General features: G+C 54.3%; 1 protein-coding gene across 1 annotated transcript in view; it reads right to left on the bottom strand.

Annotated features, from left to right (window-relative positions):
- The window catches only part of SCN5A (sodium voltage-gated channel alpha subunit 5), a 102,179-nt gene extending 86,922 nt beyond the window's left edge, over positions 1-15,257 (bottom strand). Inside the window, exons 1-2 of the mRNA XM_079933139.1 lie at positions 15,233-15,257; positions 1,369-1,694 (exon numbers count right to left, since the gene is read on the bottom strand). Of these exons, the coding sequence (XP_079789265.1) occupies positions 1,369-1,641 (273 nt within the window). The 5' untranslated portion in view covers positions 1,642-1,694; positions 15,233-15,257. The remainder of the gene's footprint in view (positions 1-1,368; positions 1,695-15,232) is intronic.
- Between the last annotated feature and the right edge of the window lie 6,614 nt (positions 15,258-21,871).

Below are 21,871 nucleotides of genomic sequence, written 5' to 3'. Positions count from 1 at the left end.
TCGCCACTTTGATGCTCCACTCAAACCTTGACTCGTCCCCAGCTGCGGCCTTAACCCGACCCTAATTCTCACTTCCAGCTCTGACCAACCAGGACCTAGGCCCACCCAACCTGACTAATCCCAATGTCTAGTCTAACTCTGACCCCAACCGTGGCCCCAGGCCCCCACCTTAACCCAGCCTGAGTCACTCGAACTCTGGGGGGAATCGAGACCAGGTTCAAGGTCTCTTCTCCCGCCTGTGCATATAGCCTGGGTGGGCTTTCCTTCCACCTACCCACTCACATGTGCGTGTACACACGGAGACAATTGGCACCTCTCCCACCCTCAGACTCCTGGTCTCCTGAATGCAGTCTCATTGCACAGTGACACACAACTCAGATGCCCGGTGACACTGACACGCAACACTCATACCCGCCAGGTGCTCACATTCACCTCCTCAGCGCTTCCTCAGCCCTGGACCAACTGCAGTGACGTGGGTAGGAACCATCCTCCTCGGCACCCAGCCTTCTGGGGAAAGGCCTCCCCCAAATTCAAACCCGCCTTCTTCTGGCAGTGAGGCCCGAAGTGTGGGCAGCTGGGGTGGGTACCAGGCCTCTGCAGGAGCCCTGCATGCCCGTGGTCTGGCTGGGTGCAGGGCTGAGCACACGGTCTTGAGAGGTGAGGCCGGGCAGGGGACCCAGACCGGGGAACTGACCTCCTGGGCAGAAATCCACACCTGAGGAAGCCTGGGTTACCCTGCCCTAGTGGACAAAAGCCCCTTCCTCTCCCTACACTCAGGAGGGACAATGGCAGGACCACCCCTCCCTACCCCTCTCAGATTTCCCACTGGCCATCAAGGTCCCATCACCAGCCCACAAGGCCCAGGATGCTGCTGCCGTGGCCCCCAGCCTGAGCTGTCATTACACAGCCAGTGCCTAGCAAATTCCGTGGGGTGGGGGATGGGGGCTACATGCTGTCTCTGGTTAGGAGAGGGATCACATGCTGTGCTCTGGGGCCCAAATTGGACTCAGGGCCCGACTCCAATTCACACATACCACGGGACCGGGAGGAGTCCTCCAGGGGTGAGAATAATCTAACCACAGATGATTCCCAAAGTAGATACTCCACAGGGAGGCAAGATTTCAAGTGTGGCTGCCTGCTCTTTCTTTCATAGCACCAAACCATCTCAGGCTGCATAATTCTGGCCTTTTATTCTGGAACTCTAACATTAAGGTGATGGGAATATAGATCACTAATGACTCACTCTCCCAAGGCCCAGGGAAGCCAACCCCAAACAGAGCCCCCGTATGCAGGTGAGGCCCTCTCGCTGTCTGCTGTGCTGACAGGGATGCTGCAGGGAGGTGGGGGTGGGGGGTGGGCAGCAGTCACCTTTTGGGTGCTATAGAAGGGGTCCAGGTCCTCCAGGGGCTCCCCAATGAGCTCTTGGGGTGGGTTGCCATAGAGATCCGGCAGCTTTTTGGAGGCCTGCAGGTCCAGCTGGGGCTGGGGAACCTCCTCCTCGGGCAGCCCGTCTCGGCTCTCCTGCGAGGCGGCCGAACCTCGGGCCTGCTTCTCTGCCATGCGCTTCTCAATGGCCGCCAGAGACTCCCGGGTGAACCTGCGGAAGCTGCTGGTGACCCGAGGTAACAGGAAGTCTGCCATCTTCTCATCCTGCTTCTGGGGCACAGGCTGTCCTCACGCTACCTGCAGGGAAGCTGAAAGACACAGACATGGGGCTGATGCTGTGCCCACGGCCAGGGGTCAGGGTGGCCAGACCTGGGGGGAGTGGCTGGGCTGGTGGAGGCAAGGACCAGCACCTTGGCAAAGATGCTCCCCACCTCTCCACAGGCACACTTGGCGGATGCCGGCCTGGGCAAACCCAGAGCCCTCCAGGCTCCAGGGAATGCATGGGGACCTGCAGGAGGGTCGTTCCTCCCTTTCCCATCCCAACGAGCACGTTTGAATGCAAGTAGGCACGAGTGACTGGGTCATCGGGGACCCTTCATTCTACCCCACTTGATATAAAAGGGCACACTCACACCTGTTGGTTCCTTAACCAAGCCCACTCTGAGACACTTCTCACAACTGATCCCGACACACCCTGGGCTGAAGGGGACACTCCATGGGGCAGGGAGGGGGCCTGTCACCTTTTTATTTCAGATCTCTGGCCAGGCTGGTCCTGAACAAATGAAGGATGGAATGAATGACGAATACGTAGATGAGGGGCAAGGGCGTTAGAAGATACCCACTGCTGCCCTTCCTCTCAGCTTGTCTCTTCTACAGGAAACCCTGGGATCCTAGGAGGGTGATCAGAGCCCTCCTGGGCCAACGTCCCAACCCTGGGCTTCTTTTTCAGGCAGATCCTCGGCCTGAGTGGTGGGACCAGAGGGTGGGGGACAGTCTGTCTGGTCTTCCCATAGCACCACGCACCTGCGTGGGGGAGGGTGCCCAGACTTCACCTGGGGCATGGAGGTTCCAACATCTGGCCACTGAGGGGGTATCTGGATCTGCTCACCGAGGCCCAGGCAAGTCCTGCAGGTTTTTGGCAACAGCTGGGTAACAACCTGGCAGCTGCCATCCAGATGTTGGCACCGCAGAGCTGTGTACACAGCTGCCACAGAGCCCCCTGAGAGGATCTCAAAGAAATCCCCAGAGTGAGGCATCCTTCCAGAGATGGAAAACGCTGATGGAGCATCCCAGACTCCTCACTCCCCTCCTCCTGAGTCTGAACAAACCAGGGCCCATCTCGAGTAATAGCAGAACCAGAACATGGTGACCGCACTTCCGCTAGGACGTCCAGCCAGCAGCTGCATGTGACGCCAAACAGGGAGAATGTGGCCCCCGGTGGCCTCAGATGATCCAGGACCTGGTGTGAACAGGCTCTGACTCTGACACGGAGGCCGGAGAATGTGTACCCGACTGCCCCACCAAAACAGGATGTGGTCGGCGTAGCTCCTGACTGGGACGCCACTGCCACTAGGAGGGGGAGGCCGTGTCACTAATTACCACATCAAACTCGGGCAGGGCCGGGCACCTGTTGGAGATCTCTGCCAAGACAGAATCCCTTTCTGTCAAAGACAAGCTCTGCCTTGATCTGACTCCTGGGACACATGTCACCAATGACCCCAATGAGTGGCTGCCACCCCGACCCCTGCACACACCCCGCCAAGGGCCCAGGCTCCAATCACCGTGAAGTAGGCACCTGGCCAGGTAACAGGTAAACAGTGAGCAAACACAACACAGCCGGGTCTCAAAAGGCCGCCTCTGGTCCGCAGGGAGATGCAGCACGGAATGTGTGAACGGAAGCCAGAGGAGAGAGGTCCCGGGACAGACACTGTCAGAACCACCCCATCCTTCAGCCTCTTGTTCTTCTGGTTCACTCCAGTAAAGTTAAAGGAACATCTTTGTTGAAAACAGCAGGTGAAGGAGTAGATCCCTATTTAATAAAAGCCTGTCCCTGTCTAACTCCATCTTTGCGTGAATAAAGAGAGGCGTCCGTAATACTCGCCACCAAACATGAATGGTGACGTTTTTTCCTCGGCTGGTGGAAGTTTAGGTAATTTTAAACTTTCTTCTTCGTGCTTTTCTTCAGTTTTGAATTATTTATGATGATCTTATATTATTTTTCAAAAACAATAAAGTCATTATTCTTTTTATTAAAAAACAAGGCAGCCTGGATGACAGCAGCCCCTTCCTTGCAGGGCAATCCTCTCCACTGTGAGCCATCACTAGTCCTGTAAATCAAGAAGTCTCCTCGTTTACTTGGAATTATTTCCTAAAAATAGTGTTCTCTGTCTCACTGTATCCATCTGTGTCCACATGCCTGCGAGCGTTCTGGAGACACGTGGACACCCATGGACCTAGGGCCCCTGGTACATAGCGGCGTGTGTGTGTGTGTGTGTGTGGTGGTGGTGTGTGTATGTGTGTGGTGTGTGTGCGTGCATGTGTGTGTGTGCGTGTGCACGCAAGCTTGCACCTGCATATACATCTGTTCTGGTAAAGGTGCTTTTAAAATTTGTATTGAAGTCAACTGTTCATACAGATTGGTGCCCAAATCCTAAGTGTACACACAGGTGGATGAATTTCCACAGACTGAACTCGCCCAGTCACTAGCGCCCAGGTCAAGAAATGGATAATTTCCAGTCCCTCTGACTGGGGTTCCCCTCTAGTCAGCAACTGGATAACCACTCTCCCGACTGCTAACAGTCAGGAGACTAGCTTTGTTTGCCTCTGCAGCTCAGAGGAACCTAACAGACCTCTTGGAGTGATGGGGAAAAAATCTGGGGGGAACTGCATCTCGTTCTCATTAACCTCTATCTGAACTTTAACATTTCCTTCCATTACGAATGCAGGCAGCAAGATGGAAGTGTTAGCGACACCTGTGACCAATAGAAATGCAGCTATTTCTCTGTTCCATTACAGGGGCTGCAGTATCTCAAATAGCATTAATGCCATGGCTACTTCAAAATTACAACACTTATTAGATATTATTATTTAATATAGTAATAACGAAGCCCCAATGACAGGGCCCCGGGTCCTCGGAAGGGTCTTGCCCCAGCTGGCCTCCAGCAGGGCACCAGAACCCCTGGGACTCGGCAGTTTGTGAAAGCAGATTCCAGATGAAGTTCCCTGCTCCCCAGCAGCCAGGCAGCTTCAGGTTCCAAGGTAAACCTGCCAAGAGTGTCCTCTGTCTCTGGGTCCCCACAGGTGGCTCACTGTGAGTGGGTGGGATCTGTTTTCTCCCTTGTTCTCCCACTGCCTGCACCTGGCTCTGGCCCTGCCCTTCCTTCAGCAGCTCAGGGCCCACGCCCTGTTGAGGCTGAGACTGGCTGAGCCCTGGCTGCAAGCTTTCTGGTGATGCCAGGGTAAGGAGAGATCGGGGTAGACCTGAGGACACTCCAGGCTCAGGCCCAGCCATACCCCTCAGGCCTGGGAGGGCAGGCCCCCAGCTTTGCAGGGAAGACCCACTTCTGGCTGGGGAAGTGCAAGGAGCCTCTATCTCACACAGCTCCATCACGTAGGGGAGCCTGGACGAGATTTGACTCAAAGATCACACAAAGATCATACTCTTCTAGATGCCGGCACCCCATGACTCTCACCCTCACGCAGGACAGCCTCTCCACCTGCACCAGCTTCTCCACCAGCAACAGTCTCTCCATCTGTACCAGCATCTCCATCTGTACCAGCTTTTCCACCTGCACCAGCTTCTCCACCTGCAACAGTCTCTCCACCTGTAGCAGCTTCTCCACCTGCACCAACTTCACCTTCACCAGCTTCTCCATCTGTACCAGCCCTACACCTGCTCCCCAGGCTGGGACAGCTTCTTCCTGATGATCCCTCTTCTTGGGCCAGTTTCCCCTGTCCTATCGGTGTCCCCTGAGCTCTAGGGACCCCCTACTCCATCTTGTCTCAAGTTCATCAGCTTCTGTTACTGGGTGCATCTCTCCCTCAGTTCTGCTGGCTCCTGAGAGTCACTGGGAGCAAACTGTGAACCCTCCTTTTCAAACTGGCTCCTCCTGACACTGGCCACAATTCCCTAGCTCCACCAAAAATCAGGCCTCCATCCCCAAGGCCACGGCCGTGGGATGGGCCTCCTGGCCCCAGCTGGGACCAGTCTGATCCCATTGCCACCGGCCTCCTCCCTCTTTCCCTCCACCCACCATGTGCAGCTCCCACCACTTCCTAGTTCAGACATTGCCAAACACTGTCCATGCCCTGTGCAACGGCAGAGCCACCTCATGCTCCCCTCGCTACACCACCTCCTCCAGGACGCCCTCTCTGATTGCCCACCCACACTGACCTCCCTCCTTTGGGTCAGGAGGCTGAGCCCCACATCCAGCCCTGGATCTCTTCCTGGCCTCGGCTGCTCTCTGACACTTGTTAGCGTGGGTCTGGTCTCCCCAAACATCTTGGAAACCTCATCTTAGGGCAAGGCTGGGTCCCCCCTCCTCTGAGTCGCTGGTCTGTAGGTGTGGGAATTCACATCAGGGCGGAGATGCTGTGGGGGGAGAATATGGACTGTTCACACCAGAAACTGGACCGCCCCAGACTGTCTCATCTTCTTGTCTCCTCCTGAAAGACGATTTCCTGAATGCACAGGGCACACAGCTGGTGCTCAGTCAATGGTGGTTACAATGCCGTGACACAGGACACGACAGCCCGGCAGCCTGCAGTGCAGCCATGCAGTGCTGGGGTGGAGGAGGGATGCGCAGGACTTCCCTGGTTTTAGCACTAAAATTCCTGCATCCCAGATGCCCTTCAGTCCTGGACAAACCAGGCCAGTTGGCCGTCCCTGGGGTGAGGAGGGACCAGACTCCAGCCTAACCCCTCCTCGCAGCCCCTTCCTGCTCACTCCCCTCCCGGCTCCTGAAGGCAGTTCCTGAGTCACTTCTGGCATTCTGCTCGCCTAGGAATCGGAGCCTCTGGAACGCAACAGGCAAAGAATATTCTTTGCCATGTAAATTTATTCAAAGAGCTCTGTGGAAGTGATTCCCTGGCTTCCTAGAAAATCTCTGCTGGCTTCCTCTGCTCTGGGCGCCTCCTTCCCGCCCTGCAGTCCAGGTGACCTCGGGCTGGAGCACCCACAACCCTGGGCACTAGTTCCACCTGTGCCCTTCCACTGCCCCTCAGTCCTGAGGGCTCAGGGAGAGGGTGTGGGTGGCCCTGAAGCAGGGGCTCACTCCCCACAGGTGTGAGGAGTATCAGGAGCCACTTCATGTCTCCCTTGAGAACCCGCTGAAACTAATCAACACCTCAACCCATAGACTCATTTTGATGACTCAGTGAACATTTAATCAGCACCCACTGTGTGCATGGCCCTACAAATGACTTCTTAGAATACTTTCCTTCCCTAAGTGATGGGTCCCAAATCAACAGGTGTGATGACAAGAAAGGGGGAAAAGTCATCAGCAAGGAGAGTATGGTAGCTTTTAAGGAAATTTCTACTCGGTCTTGTTGAGGTTGGCAATGAGGAAATGCCCTGGGCCAGAGAACCCAGCCCTGTGACCGGGTCTGCTCACCCCTCTTATCTCTGGAAGACTTCCTAGTCCTATGCGGGATAGGGGCATGGTTAGGGCTATGGCTTGGAAGCAAGACTGCCTGTGTGAACCTGGGTCCTGGCCACTTGTATGTTCTTGGGCAAGTTAACTGATGGTTCTCTACCTCAGTTTTCTCATAGGTAAAATGGGGTTAATAATAGTACCTATTTCACAGGGCTGTTCTGAGGCATAAGTGTATTAATACTTGCACATGCTCAGCACACAGAAAGTGTTCAATGAGTGTCATTTGCTATAATCATTGTGGCTATTGTTGCCATTCTTTTTCTCCTAAGAAATCCAGCTCAGAAGACCCTTCTCTGAAAAACCTTGTCGCTGCCCACACCAGTCCTCCCCGCCTGGCTGGCTCTTCCCTTCTCTGCGTTCCTGGCACACTGCGTTCCTATACTGGCTTCATCACAGGGTAGAGTAATTTGCTTCCACATCTGCCTCTCCCTCTGGCTGTGTCCTGAGCTCCCAAAGCACAGTCTGGCCTCAGAGAGGTGCCTATAAGGGCCTGGTGAATGAAGGAATGAATGCATGAATGAATGAGTGCCAGATTAACCTTCCTACTGCCCAGCCACTAACCCACACTGTGACCTTGGGACAAGGTCACACTTACCACTCTCCCTCCCCCCTTTCTGGACCTCAGTTTCCTCAACCATGAGCTGGGGTGGGTCATCCCAGCAGCATCACTTGCTCGTTATGTGCCTGGGACTGCGCTTATTCCATCCTTATAACAATCCTAGGAAGAGGGGACGTTATTATCCCCATGGTACACATGCGAAATCTGATGCTTCAGTCTGTCTGAAGCCAGGCCTTAAGCCTAACCACTGCACGACATTGCCTCCCACCTCTGAGGACATGGAGAGCAGGGAGGAAGGGTCAGGGCTATCTGTGGCCTGCCTACCTGGGCTGAGTATGTCTGTGATCCTCGCTCCAAAGCTAAGAGCCGGCCCATCAGCCTCCTCTGAGGCTGGCCCTCCCTCTTTGCAGCCTGTGTGGCCAGATGGTCCCAGGGAGACCTAGCCAGTTTCTGCCCTTGTCTCTCCAGCTCTCCACACCAGATAGAGCTGCCCAGTCCCATAGGAAAGCCACTCTGCACCTGTGGCTAGCGAGCACCTGGCAGGCGGCTAGTGCCCATCCAGATGTGCTGTTGTTACATCCACACTGGTTTGGAAGGCTTAGCATGATCAAGAATGTCACCTATTTCACTATTAACTTTTAAATATCGATTAAAATTTAAACTGGTCATATTTTGGATATATGTACTGGGTGAAATAAAACATATTAAAATTAATTTCACCTGTTTCTTTTTACTTTTTAAAATGCAGCTAGTAGAAAATTTTAAATTGCATATGTGACTTGCATTTGTAACTCAAATTATATCTCTATTGGATGGCACTGTCGTAGAGTTCCAGCCACGGGGCCCTAAACCCTTACAGAACTCCACCTGCTTTGGGGCTGGGCCTCAGGCTAGCCTGGGGGTGGGGGAGGGGAGGGAGCAGAAAACGGAGGGGAGGAGGGCTGGAAGGTGGGGATGGGTGGAAGGAGGGTTGGAGGGCGGGGATCCCACAGGTTGGGATGGTAGGGGGTGAGGGGAAGGGGAGGAGTCGACAGTGTGTTTCAGGCCATCCCTCCTGCCCAGGCAATTATATGCACAGTCCTGGCTCTCCCGGGGTAACCACTTGGACAAAGGCTCAGCGGGGGTGCCAGCTGGTGCCCGTGGCCTGTGCATTCAGGTCCCTGCTCCCAGATCAAAGGCACACTGGCACATCCCTGTGCGGGCAGGGCCTCAGCTAACCGGCTCCCTGCAGTCTCCTCTCCTTTGAGGCTGCACAGGCATTAACCCTGTCCAGTCTGGACCCCAGTCCTCGGGAAGGGGGCGAGGCATCGTGAAGGGGCTTTCCTTCTCTAGCTGCCATCCCAGCCCCCAGCAGTCTCGGGAAGTCCTGCAGAATCATCCCCATCCCTCCCAGAGGTGAACACACCCACCCCAGAAGCCGGGGATGCCCTCATTTACATGCATTTGCATCTCATTTATTCCAACAGTCAGGCTGAAGCCGAGGCTAATTCAGCTGACAGTAAAACCTCCCCCTCTTGCTCTGCTGAAGTGATTCTCCAGGCAGGGATGAAAAGGGGGTCCCTGAGACCAGGCCCCCTTCTGGACTGGGAGCTGATGGAAGAGCTGTATGGAGGGAGGGGCACTTTTGACCTGAGCCCTGAACTCAGCCCAAGCCTCCTTCCTGCCTTTTCATCCCCCTTCCCCATTTAAGGATGGGGACCTGGGGGCTGGGAAGTGCCAGTTCATCCCATTATCTCATCTGAGTGTTCAGTGGTGTTTTGGTGCCAGGCCAGGGGAAACACAAACTCCCCAGGTCATGTAGGGCCCCTTCCACCGGGCACACAGCACCCACTTCCCCCAAGCCCGAGTCTTCCTCCGAACACCCTGTACCACTCCATGACTAAGGGAGCTATAATGTGCTGAGCAGCTCTGAGCTGTCAGAGCTGCTGGGGCCCTGGGTCTCCTGGGTGGAGACCTGGATGATCTACTATTCCGAGACCACAGAGCCCAGAAGTTGAAGAGCTGGCTCAGTCAGCCTGGGGCACTTCTGCCCCAGACCCTGTAGAGCTACACCCACACAATACATACAATCGGGCCAGAAAGGTGTCCACTTGTGGCCCAGGAAACACCCTCCTGGAACAGAGGTGCCTCTGAGACAGCAGTCAGCATCCCGTCTCTCTCCAGCCCAGTTCCTTCCAACTCACTTTCTCCATCTGGGCTGAAAAAAGGTTCCGCAGTGGAACTGCACAGACGCCACGGCAATCTAGGCATTTTGGGGCCACCTACTGTATGCACTGAAGGAGACAGAAATGCGCCCAGAGAAACCTAGGAACCCTATGCTACAGGGTCATTTACCTCCAGAGGGATAAGCCAATCCACTAATCCACAAAGTCCACACGGCAGAAGTGTCATGACACCGTATAGCCGAATGTGCAACCCTTGTGCCTTGATACTCTTTTAAATTGAGGTATAATACATATACAAGAAAATGCAGATTTTAGGTGTACAGCTGGATGAGTTTTAATAAATGTATACGCCTGTGTAACTACTACGCCAATTAAGACGGTTCCCCACTGTCCCTTTCCAGTCAACTTTTCTGACTTCTATCACCATAGATTAGTTTTGCCTGTTCTGGAACTTCTTATACATGGAATCACACCGTATGGGCTCTTGTGTGTCAGCTGTCCTTACTTAACATAATGCTTTTGAGAATTTTACTTTTTATTTGTCGGTGAGTGCCATTTAAGTTACTTGTGCAATACACTGGGAAGACAAGTGAACCATCTGGGGACAAGTCCTTGATTCAATCATAAAACTCGAGGGCTGGAAGGGACCAGAAGTGCAGCAGTCTCCGGGGACAGGCGGCCCCAGGGGATCCCTAGGGAGTTTTTTTCTCTCCTTCTCTCAGACATTTCCTGAAATGGAAGCTCAGCAATTACACACCTAATAAGCACCCAGGCCCAGCAAGTGAGTGGGGGCTTTCCCTACATTTCCAGTTTTGTTATCAACTAGCTGTCGCTTTATTTCACTGGCAGTCTGTGCTGCTTGTGACCCAGCAAGGTGGCAGGGTCGGCGCCGCAAATGGCCGGTTGAGCTCCTGTGTCTTCTGCTCAAGTCTGGCCGTGGTGGGCAGGCCTCTGTCGCTCAGCCTCCCTGCACCCACACACCAGTAGGGTGTCCCTTGGGTGGGGCCCTGGGCCCAGCAGGGAATGGACCCAGGGCTGGTATTCTTCCGAGGAAAAGCCCCAGAGGCAGGCAGCAGAGGGAGGGCACCTGGGCTCTGAGGGGCTCTTTGGACCATTTCTGGGCTATCGGTCCAGGTCGATGAGGCTGGGACTTTGATGGCCAGGCAGGAGGTATTGATTGGGCTGGGCTGGTCCCTCCCATGGTCTGATCTCCCCCTGCCCCTCATCTTAGATCCTCCCGGGGCACCTCCCAGGCCAGCCTGGATGGAGGGATGCTAAGGTAGCCTGAGAACTGAGTTGGTACTTCAAGCCAGATTACCCTTCCTGCTCTGCTGTCTCTCTGAGAACTGCCTCTTGAGCCAGGTCCTTCCTTCACACAGGCCTTCAAGGAATCAATACCCGCCAGAAAGGTGTTTACCACCCTCCTGATGCCACGAAGAGCCTTTCTACTCTTCAAGATCCATTCCCAGAAAGCACTGGGAATACCTGGGCAAGGCCTGGGTGGGGCAGGGAGTCACTGGCTCTGGGCTTAGTGCCACTTGCATGCCTGTGTGACCTTGAGCCTATGGGGTGACAAGTACCAGCCCTTGGCCTCTCAGGGCTGTAAGGAGGGGAGTGAAAGCCCTTGCAGATGACAACAGCGGGATCTCCAAGGGGGTGAGGCATCTTCTCGGGCCCACACAGACTCCGTGAGAGCAGCTTTGTCTTTCAACTCAGCTAATACCTCTGTGGGGACGTGACTTTCCACTGTCTCCCTGGGAGATTTAATCAGAAGAAAAACTGAAGGGGAGAGAAAGAGAAAGAACTCCAGCCTTGGAACATAAACATTCTTCCGAAAACAGGCCTGAAAACTTGATCTGATCCCTTTCACCTCTCCAAATGCTGTGCATCTTCCATGGCTGGGCTCCAATCCCACCTCCTCCAGGCAGCCTTCCCTGGCTGCTCTGGGCCACACTGACCTCCCACTGGGAAGGCTAAGCTTCCAATGCCAACCTCACATTTACTCCTGGGCAGACCTCTTTCTGGCCAGTGGGGTAAACCTGGGAAGCTCTGAGAGTCCTCTTCTGCCAGTAAACAGAGTGAGGAATGAACAAAAGATTGACAAACTGTCCCATCAGACTCTGGTTTCAACAATCACAATGAAGTTTTCTGTTGGGCTTGGGGCACACTGGATACCCCTCCAGGAAACAGAGCTGGAGATGGGTGGACTATGGGCATCCAAGCTCCCCAGCCCACGGCTGTGGTAACTCTGCAGGGATGGGATGAAGCAGGCCTGGCAAGGGAGGTGATACGAGTTTCAGAGTCCGTGAATCAGATGTCTCCAATGCTCTGCCAGATGCAGTGGCTGCCCCAGAAAAGCCCGGTCCTGGATTTCCTCCACTATCTGAGGGCTCCAGGTCCCAGGAATTCACTTGGGGTCTCTATAAATAGCACCCATCCCATATTGATCATCTTAAAAATACACAGGATGTTCCAGGACCACAGAGAGAAGGGTCTAAATATAGTGTCACCCTCAGGAACCGCTGGCAGCCCGAGGTGAGTGGTGTAAGCCGTGCATAAGCAAAGGGGCAGTCTGAAGGGGCTAACGACTGAGCGGGGGGGGGGGAGGTGGAATGGAGGCAAGGGACCTCTCCATCTCCACCCCAGTCCCTTTGCTCCAGCACAGCAGCCAACCCTGTTCAGGAGCTTGGCCCTGCCTCAGGGCCTTTGTACTGGCATTCCCCTCTTTACAAGACATTCTTGCCCCAGATCTCCTCAGGATTGCTTCTTTCTTGCTATTCAGGTCTCAGTTTAGTCTCCTCCTTCAAGATGCCTTCCATGACCAGCCAGTCTAGCGTCACTCCCATCTCTCCATCACATCATCCTGTTTTATTTCCTTCATAGCACCGGTCACAATCTAAAATTATCTTCTGTATTTAATTGTTTCATGGTACCCAGACTGTCTTTCCCAACAGTATGTAAACTTCATGAGAGCAGTTATTGTATCTGAATTGTACAGCTTCTAGAATGTTCCATGACAGAGATTAGGTGCTGGATGCCCTGTCCAGGCTCTCTCCGACCACCTGAGGCTGAACTCAGCCTCAGACCTCTGCTGCAGGTTAGTCTGGGCTGGCAGAGGGCAGTGGGCATCAAATCCTGGGCTCACTTCGAAGCCTCACCACCCCTGTGACCCCTCCCTGCATCGTCCAGCCTCTCTCCACAGGCTGCCCCTGGCTTCACCTTCTCTTCTCTGTCTCCTTTGTGGATTTAGCCACAGGACTTTTAGCCCAGGCCCTCTACTCCTGGAAACCTGCTCTAGACGACCTCATCTTATCCTCAGACACTGGCTTTCTGGAACACTTTTCTCTCCTCAGAGCAAATCTCCCTCTCCTTCCTACTCCCTGCCCCCAGCAGGAGTCACAGCTCCTGCCATCAAAATCACCCTCTCAGAGCTTCATAGGAAGAGTCATTTCACCCCAGGCCTTCCTGACCGGCCCACTGGACAAACCAGAGCAACTGAGACCCCACGGGCACACTTTCAACTCACAGATCTCTGGCCCTCCCTGTGAAGGAAAGCATCTTCCCCACAATCTCACGCTCATGGACGCACGGCACGGACGCACACGCCTACAGTGTCCACTCCGGGCTCTTCCTACAGCCCTCCCTCGACCCCACCCTCCCCCCAGCTCCCCTGTATCTCCCTCTTCGCTCTTAAACCATCAAACTCTTTGGAAAAGCTGTCTACACATGCTCTCTCCACATCCTCACCTTCTGCTCACTCCTCAACCCACTCCAAACTGGATTCCATTCTCACCAATTCATTCATTCATTCATTCATTCATCAAAATCCATCTCTACCCAGCACCACATTCTGTGGGTGCCAAGAGGAAAATTTCTGTTGTTAAGGTCACCAGCACCCTCACGGTCGCTCAGTCTAATGGACACTCATTTTTAAATTATGCATTCTTTTTCATCTTCCCATGAACTTCTCAAAACGTATCTTCTTAACTCTCCCAGCACAGACAGGAGACTTCCGGGACGCGCGCCCTCTGTGCTTTCTGTGACACCTCCCACTGCTGGCTGTCCTCCTACCTCTCTGACTGCTCCTTCCCAGCCTCCGTTGCAGACTTCTCCAGCCTCAAGTGTTGGAGTGCCTCAGGGCTCCAGACTGAACTCTCTTCCCTCCCACCCTCTTCTCCACATTAGGATCACCTGGGTGCTTTCAAGACTACTGATGCCTGGGCCTCACCTCAGAGTCAAATGAATTAGAATGTCTGGGGGTGGAGTCTGGGCATAGGTTGGTTTTGTTTAAAAAGCTTTCCCTGGGCGCCTGCAGCCTGTGCTCTGCAACAAGACAAGCCACCGCAATGAGAAGCCCAAGCACCGCAACAAAGAGTGGCCCCTGCTCTCCGCAACTAGAGAAAGCCCGCGCGCAGCAACAAGGACCCAGCACAGCCAAAAATAAATAAATTTAATTAATTAATTAATTAAAAAAAAAAACTTTCCAAGTGATGCTAATATCGCCAGGGTTGAGAACCACTGGTCTGCATTCTCACTGGAAAATCTAATTCACTGCCATGGCTCCAACAACCAGCCTCTGCGGATGATTCCAAGTTCCTACCTCCAGCCCAGATCTCCCTCCTGGACCCTGGACCCTTCCCTCCAACTGACTGCTAGATATCAGCATCTCCCTGGAAGCACTACACGTTCAGATCAGGACCCTGAAACATCCATCACCTTCTCTGTTCTGCATCAACCTTGCCAACCCAAACTCCACTTGCCCATCCACCCCACTCCCCACCGTGTGATACAGCAGCAGTGAATCTCACTTAGTGAGCAACCGATGTTGGGGATGGGAGAGCGCCATATCCCTTAACAGGGAAGGAAGTTGGAATATCACAGGTTGTATCACCTGTGATCACCTGCCTGTCCCTCTCCTTCAACTGAAAAACTTTGTACGGCATCCATGGTCTGCCCTGGAGAGGCAGCACAGTGCAAAGCAGATATACTGACACCTGGGCTCAAACTGAAGTCCCGCTACTTAGTAGATGTGTGACAGTGAGCAAGTTACTTAACCTTTCTGGGCTTTCAGTTTCACCACCTGCAAATTGGTCATTATTATGGTGTCTGCCTCCAGGGTTGATTCAAGGATTCAGCGAGATGAGTCTTATAAAGTGCTTAGTGCCGTGCCTGGCTGGCAGAAAGCACTCAGTGAATGTTAGCTATTTTTAGTACCATTACTGAGGATAAATTCCCAATTCCTGAGAGGAGCTCCAAGGGTCCCCGTGACTGTGACCTTGGCTTTAGCTTTTGCTCTTCTCTTCCTCACACCACGGGACCCAACGGGTCACTGAACGATTGTACTGTTTCACATCTCTGTGCTTTTGTACGTTGATAGTCTTGATGGCTAGACTGCACCTTCTCTATCTAGAAAACTCCTATTCATCCTTCAAAATCCAGCTGGAAAGTTATTTTTGTTAGATAGATACCCTTGACTCTCCTGGTCAAAGGCAATCACTCTTCTTTTGAGTGGTTTGTGGGCACACACTTCTATCGTTGTACACTTTTCCAGTAAGTTTCCCAAGGGTCAGCAGGAACCAGCCTCCTATGAACAGAACAGAGACTGCCATTTACCACTGTCCCAGGCTGCCCCCAGGACTCCCTTCTCCTTGGAATCCCTGACCACCAGCCTCTTGTTCTCCCCAACTCCCAGTTGTCTCTGGTACTTCCTACCACTCCTCCGAACTCCATCTTCATGTTGAGCAAGTCAATCCTGGAAATTTTCCAGAGGGGCTTCAATCACCACCGCGTCGGGACCAAGCACCCTAAAGGCATAGCAGCTTCCCATGCCACACTGGGCTGAACGCTAGTTCTTGGCACCTCAGGACCACATCCCTTTCTGCTCAGATTCTCTGTGATCAGTCCTAGGTCAATTTGGCTCTCAGAAAGTAGATCTCAAGGCATCTTCACCCTGAGTGGGGCCCCCAATCCACTGACTCTCTAGGTGACCTTGGTTTAGTCCTTGACCCACTCTCAGCCTCAGTTTTCCCCCTGCCCCCACACGATGTGGTGGTGATGATAGGGTTACTGAGGCTCATTTCAGCATGGGGCTGAACACTCTAGTGTAAAATCTGTGTTCCGCACTCTGGCTGTTCCCTGACCTTCCCCTCCCCTCGCTCCTGTGACTGCAGCAGGGCTTGAGCTATCAGCCCGTGCCAGCCTCATTCCACCTTCCAGCTCCATTACCACCCACTCACATGCACCTGCCCAATTCTAACTGTGAGAGGCTGAGGTCAGCAGCAGGGGCCTGGCCTCCTGATGACCTGGGCCTCTGCCGCTCAGGGCCTCTCTGGATCCTGAAGGGAATCGGGGAGAGAGCAGATGTGCTGTGGCAGGCACGGTGGGGTCATGTGGAGTGCCTGTCTCTACCGGGCAGTCTAGCCTCCCAGTGGAGGCGCCTGCGTTCTCAGCAGGATGGGAGGAGAGAGGTGGGGAAATGGAATGGCAGCCAAGAACCCCAAGAGGAAACTGATCCCGTCACCCACACTGGTCTCAGAGCACTAAGGAGAGAAGATCGACTCCTGCCACAACCTCGGCCACGGCCTCCTGATTCGGGGCTGTGCACTGGCCTCCAACAGGTGTTTGCAAGGCGGGCCTAAGGCCAGGGCCTTGTGCCCAGCACCCCACCACCACCAGCACTCTCCACACCTCCATCCCCCACAAGGCTAGGCACCTCTACTTCCTTCCAGGGCACCAACAAAGACGATCAAGAAACAAGTAGAAAACGGCCTGGCCTCCGGCCTCCCGGGTCAGAGCTAGGAGGGCAAAGAACTCTCCCCATCCCAGAGCACAGATATCTCCCCCGTTGAGGGCACACGGAGATCTCTCCACTTCAGGGCTCACAGAGACCAGATGTGTCCCCATTAGGGCGTCAAGAGGGCACAGAGATCTCTTTACGGCCGGAACGCGCAGAGATAGGGCACACAACATAGATCTCTCCCCCGTCAGGGTGCACATAGATCTGTCCCCGGTCAGGACCGGCAGAGATCTCACCCCAGAGAGGACACCCCCAGCGGACTGCTCCGCGGGGCCCAGAGAAAGGGGGGGCATAGCCCCTTCCTCCATTCCCAGCCCTTCTCGGTCAGTTCCCCCACTCTCTACGCGCCTAGTCGCTGTTCTGACCTTGGGGTCTCTGGCCTCCGGAAGCCGGGTGCCAATCCCAGACCCTCCCCGAGCTTGCGCCAGGATCGGCCGGGAAGCCGGAGCCGCAGCTCCCCCTCCCCCGGCCCTCGACAGCGCATTGGGAAACCCGGAAGGAAAGGGAAGGGGAGGGGGCGTGCGCCGATTAGCAGACGCCCCCCGCTCCCGGGGATCCCCTCCAGCCAGGCTGCTCTGCGCCCCTTCTTCTCCCCTTCCCACCCTCGGGGGCAGAGATGGGGGAGGGAGCCTGCCTGCGGACTCGGGGCAGGGGAGGGGGCGCGCAGCGGTTGGAAGCTCTAACCCTCGGGGAGGAAAGTTGGGCGGCGGCAGGCAGAGGGGGTTCCGGCCGGGCCGGGGCCGCCGAGCGCGTGTGTGCTCGCTCACCTGCTGGTCCCCCGGCCGGGGCCCCGGAATGGGCGGCTGAGGCTCGGCGCGGACTCGGCTCGGCGCGGGGCTCAGGGCACTGGGCGCAGGCTCAGCGGCCCCGGGGGCGCGATCCCCGCATCCCACGGGCGCCGCCGCCGTCGTCTCGGCTCCGCGGCTGGACTCGGGCGCCTGGGCTCCGCAGGCGGCGCGGGCTCGTGCTGGGGGCGGGGTCGGGGGCGGGCCCCGCCTGGGATCGGCCTGGGGCTTGGGGCCCCGGGCTGGCTCCGCCCCAGAGCAACGCGCCCGGGGCTCCGCACGTGGCGCTCCGCCCATTTTGAGGGTGAAGCCCTGGGCACCCGCTGGGGCGCACATCCCCGCGCTGACCCGGGGCCGCCCCGCCACAGAAAGCGGCCCACGCGGACACGGACAGACGCGCGCAGACCCGGCACACGCAGGGGTACACACACAGCGACCTGGCGACGCTTCGCTACAGTTAGCCGCCTACGGCCGACGAGGACAGGCACACACCCCGGCACACGCGGAGTACGCACGCACACATCCTCACTGACTTGGTAACCTTACCCAAGCCACCCACCCCTGTGGACACAGACATACACTGACACTCGGAGACACCTGCTGTCACTGACACACACAGACTCCCACACGGGCACAAGCAGACACATCATTGACACACACCGACACTGAGGCAGGCATACTCTGACAAACTCAGGGACACCTGCATGACTCAGAGACACACATCCACTGACACACTGACACAGAGACACACACATAGAACCACAGTCAACTAGAGACACACACAGAGCACACAAGTCTGCACAATGGTAGACACTTATACTGATATATAGGCACTGACAGAAACACACACCCAGACCAGAAACAACCAACACCCAGACCAGAAACAACCAACAGACACACCCACACTGAAACACATGCACTCACTTCACCCTGTTGAGCTACAGAAAACCTACACCTTGACACACACGGAGGCACTTACATGCTGACAATGAGATAGACTGTCTCTCATACATGGATGCAGAGACCCGTACACTGACAAGCACAGTCGCTCACACATGCAGGCTGACCCACAGGGAGATATACCCAGGAACACACATCCTTGTTTAAAAGAAACAGGCCACCAGGTTTTGCCCACAGGCCAGTAACATCATTGGAAGGGACCGGCTATTGCCCAGAGTCAACACAGGAGTACACACGTAAACACACATACACACACACACACAGCGTTTGTCTTCTTCCCCAGTAGCCTTCTAATCTCTCCTCACACACTTTCAAGGCTCCTAAATCGTTCTCAGAGGGCACCCAGGTGCTGTGTTTGGGAGTTCAAAGGCTATGACCTTCCTCTCCAGTTTTGGGATCTTGGAGAGGTCACCAGGGGGCCATCCTCCTTTTGGGACTTGGGAGAGGGGCTCCTGGGGTCACTGGGTGCCTTATGTATATGCTGAGGAGCTACCGGTTCCTGCAGGAGGGGGCGGGTCAGCCAGCCCAGAGTGCGGGAATCAGTAAGGAAGCCAGTCTACAGAAAAGATCCGGACACAGGACCCTTTCTGGCCCTCGGTCTGGTAGGGTGGCTGGCGACGGACAGATAAACCACGTTCTGGCCACCTGCTTCTAGCCCCATGGTGGGCCTCAGGTTGGCCAGCATCTCCCACTAGCGGCCAGAGAGGGAAGTGCAGACAATGTCAATTTTTCAGCCCTGTGTGGCACCATCTGAACCCACCCCTCCTAGGTGGGCGGAGCGGGCAGCAGACTGAGAGAGAACGGAGACTGCTGGGGGTGGGCTTAGAGAGACCCACTGCTTCATCTACATCTAGCAGAGGTGAGGTTCTCACATTCCTCCTTGGTGCTGGGCAGTTGGATGTTGCCCGCCGGAGAGGCACGCACCCCGGATTTAAGCGAGGGGAGAGAAGCTCATGAGAAGGAGGAAATAGAACTCTGATTCGGTTCTAATTTGGAGATTCAGCCAACGTATCTGGTGGCCTGAGAGTGGCGGCAGAGGGCAGGAGAGGTCAACGGGCCAAAGACAGGGCACCTCCTACAAGGAGCGCTTGCCAAGATCTTGGAGACTCCCTTCTCTTCACCAGACCCCATTTAATTAAAGAAGAAACATGCAGTTGGCAGTCAGAAAACAGTCCAAGGTTTTTAAAACTCCTATTGCTTTTATTCTGCCTTCCCCTTAGCTCAGGTTCAAAGTTGGGTTAAGCACTTTGCTGTTGTGCATCCACACAGGATTCCTCTCTGGTATCACTTCCTTTTATTTCTGCTCCCTGCTACTACTGTCATCTACTCCCTCACTGTCCTCTCTCTCCCCACACAGGCACCCATTCTTATAGCTAGATCTTTAAATATGTACACATCTTTGTAAAATATGCAGTATTGTTGTTTGTGTCTATGGATTTTCTTATGCGTTTTTAATGCCCCAGGCTTTTCTTTTTTATTTTTTTGCGGTACGCGAGCCTCTCACTGCTGTGGCCTCTCCCGTTGCGGAGCACAGGCTCCAGACGCGCAGGCCCAGCGGCCACGGCTCACGGGCCCAGCCGCTCCGCGGCACATGGGTTCCTCCCGGACCGGGCCACGAACCCGTGTCCCCTGCATCAGCAGGTGGACTCTCAACCACTGCGCCACCAGGGAAGCCCCAGGCTTTTCTTCTTATGTTTCACTTCTATTGAACCTACATATAGAAATGTGCACAAACCCGAAGGCTCAGCGCGAGAGGTGTCGCTAGTTGAACCCATCCCTGTAACCAGCACACAGGTCAAGAAACTAAACAGTACCAGCACCCCAGACATCCCCTTCCTGCCCTCTTCCTGTTACCACCACTTTGTCCCCAGGGTTAATTACTATATTCACATTGAATTCCCTAAGTTAGTTTTGCCCACTTCTTATATTTATTTAAATAGCGTCATACAGTACAGACTCTTGTATCTGATTCTTTTGATTAGCTTTGGGTTTGAGAGCTTCATTCCTGCTGCTGCTTGTAGTCGTATATATAGTTTGTTTGTTCTCATTGAATAGAATTCCACTGTGTGAATATCCCACACTTTATTTATCCACTCTTCGGCTGATGGGCGTTTGGTGGTTCTAGCTGGGGTTACTATGAATAGCACTGCTATGAACATTCTAGGGTGTGAATTTTGGTGACCGTCTGTGTGCATTTCTGCCAGGTGCCTGCCTGGGAGTGGCATTCCTGGGCCATGGGAGGGAGTATGCTTGCTTTTAGGAGACACAGCCAAACAGTTTTCCAAAGTGGTTCTACCAACACACACTCTATCAGCAGTGAATGTTAGAGAATTCTGGTTCATCTGCATCCTCTAGCACTTGGTATTTTTATCTTTTTCATTTTAGCCACTTGAGTGGGTGTGAAGAGGTTTCATATTGTGGCTTTAATTGGCATTTCCCTGATGAGTAATGAAACGGAACACTTTTTCACGGTTTATTGGCCATTCGTGTGTATGTGCTTTCCATTTATATAAATGCGCATTGTTCTAACTTTCATCCTTTTTCTTATGTTTCTCCCTCAACACTTTGCTTTTGAGCTCTATCCATGTTTTGGTGTGGGCAGCTAATTCTTTGCTTCTGATAGCTGCAGAGTGTTCTGCGTTATGCACCCACTGAATTTCATTTATCCATTCCCCTAGAGATGGATGCTAGGTAGGATTGAAGATGGAAGAGTAGTAACTGGCTTGTGTTTCTGTTAGCTTCACTCTGCTAATGCCTGAGGCAGGGGTAGGTGAAGGAGCAAGCTGATTAGGGGTTCAGAACCCATAAGCACTCAGGACTAGGCATCATAGAAGGTGGAGGTGCAAGTTGGGGGCTAAAATCAGGAGGCGTGGTGGAAAGCTCACACCAAAGCCCGTAGACCCAGAGACTCCTCCTCCCTACGCCCTAAGACAGAGGCTGGTCGTCCCCCATCCAGCCGACTAACTCTGGCTCTGGGAGGGGGCATCTGGCAGGAGTGAGGAGCTTTCCTGAGACTAAGGGGATCTAGTGAGATCCCTGGTTCCCTCTGCTAGGTGCCACAACTCTGGCAAAGGATTGGGGAATTCCACATTGAGAAAATGACCAGCCCAAGAGAGAAGACCTCTGATCGTGGGCACCCACCCAATCTCCCCCACTGGAAGCCCTCCTGTCCGGGAGCTCTGCTCGCTCCACATTCATTCCCATCTTATTTCTCCTTGCCTGTCTCTCCTATGAAGGCTGGACAAGCTAAGTATTTGCCTGTCCAATTTTCCTGTACCTGGTGCTGGCCACGTGACTCTACAACGGCCTCGAGCCATAAGCAAAGCTTGGCTGGGGAACGGTGGTTTCTGGGAAAGCATTCCCCCTCCTGATAAAAGAGGACAAGAGCACTGGAATGAGCTGTCTTCCCTCTTCCCCTTCCTCCTGCCTTGAACAAGGGCACAGTGCTTGGAGCTGACGAAGCCAACACACAACCACGGAGGTAAGGCCAGGAGATTTGCAGCTGTTGGCCCCAATGACAGTGAACCGCAGAGCCCACACCTTCATATTTTCTTTGAATCTTCGTG

The sequence above is a fragment of the Stenella coeruleoalba genome (assembly GCF_951394435.1).
Source record: "Stenella coeruleoalba genome assembly, chromosome: 10".
Taxonomy (NCBI): domain Eukaryota; kingdom Metazoa; phylum Chordata; class Mammalia; order Artiodactyla; family Delphinidae; genus Stenella; species Stenella coeruleoalba.
This window is presented reverse-complemented; position numbering and strand designations above follow the sequence as displayed.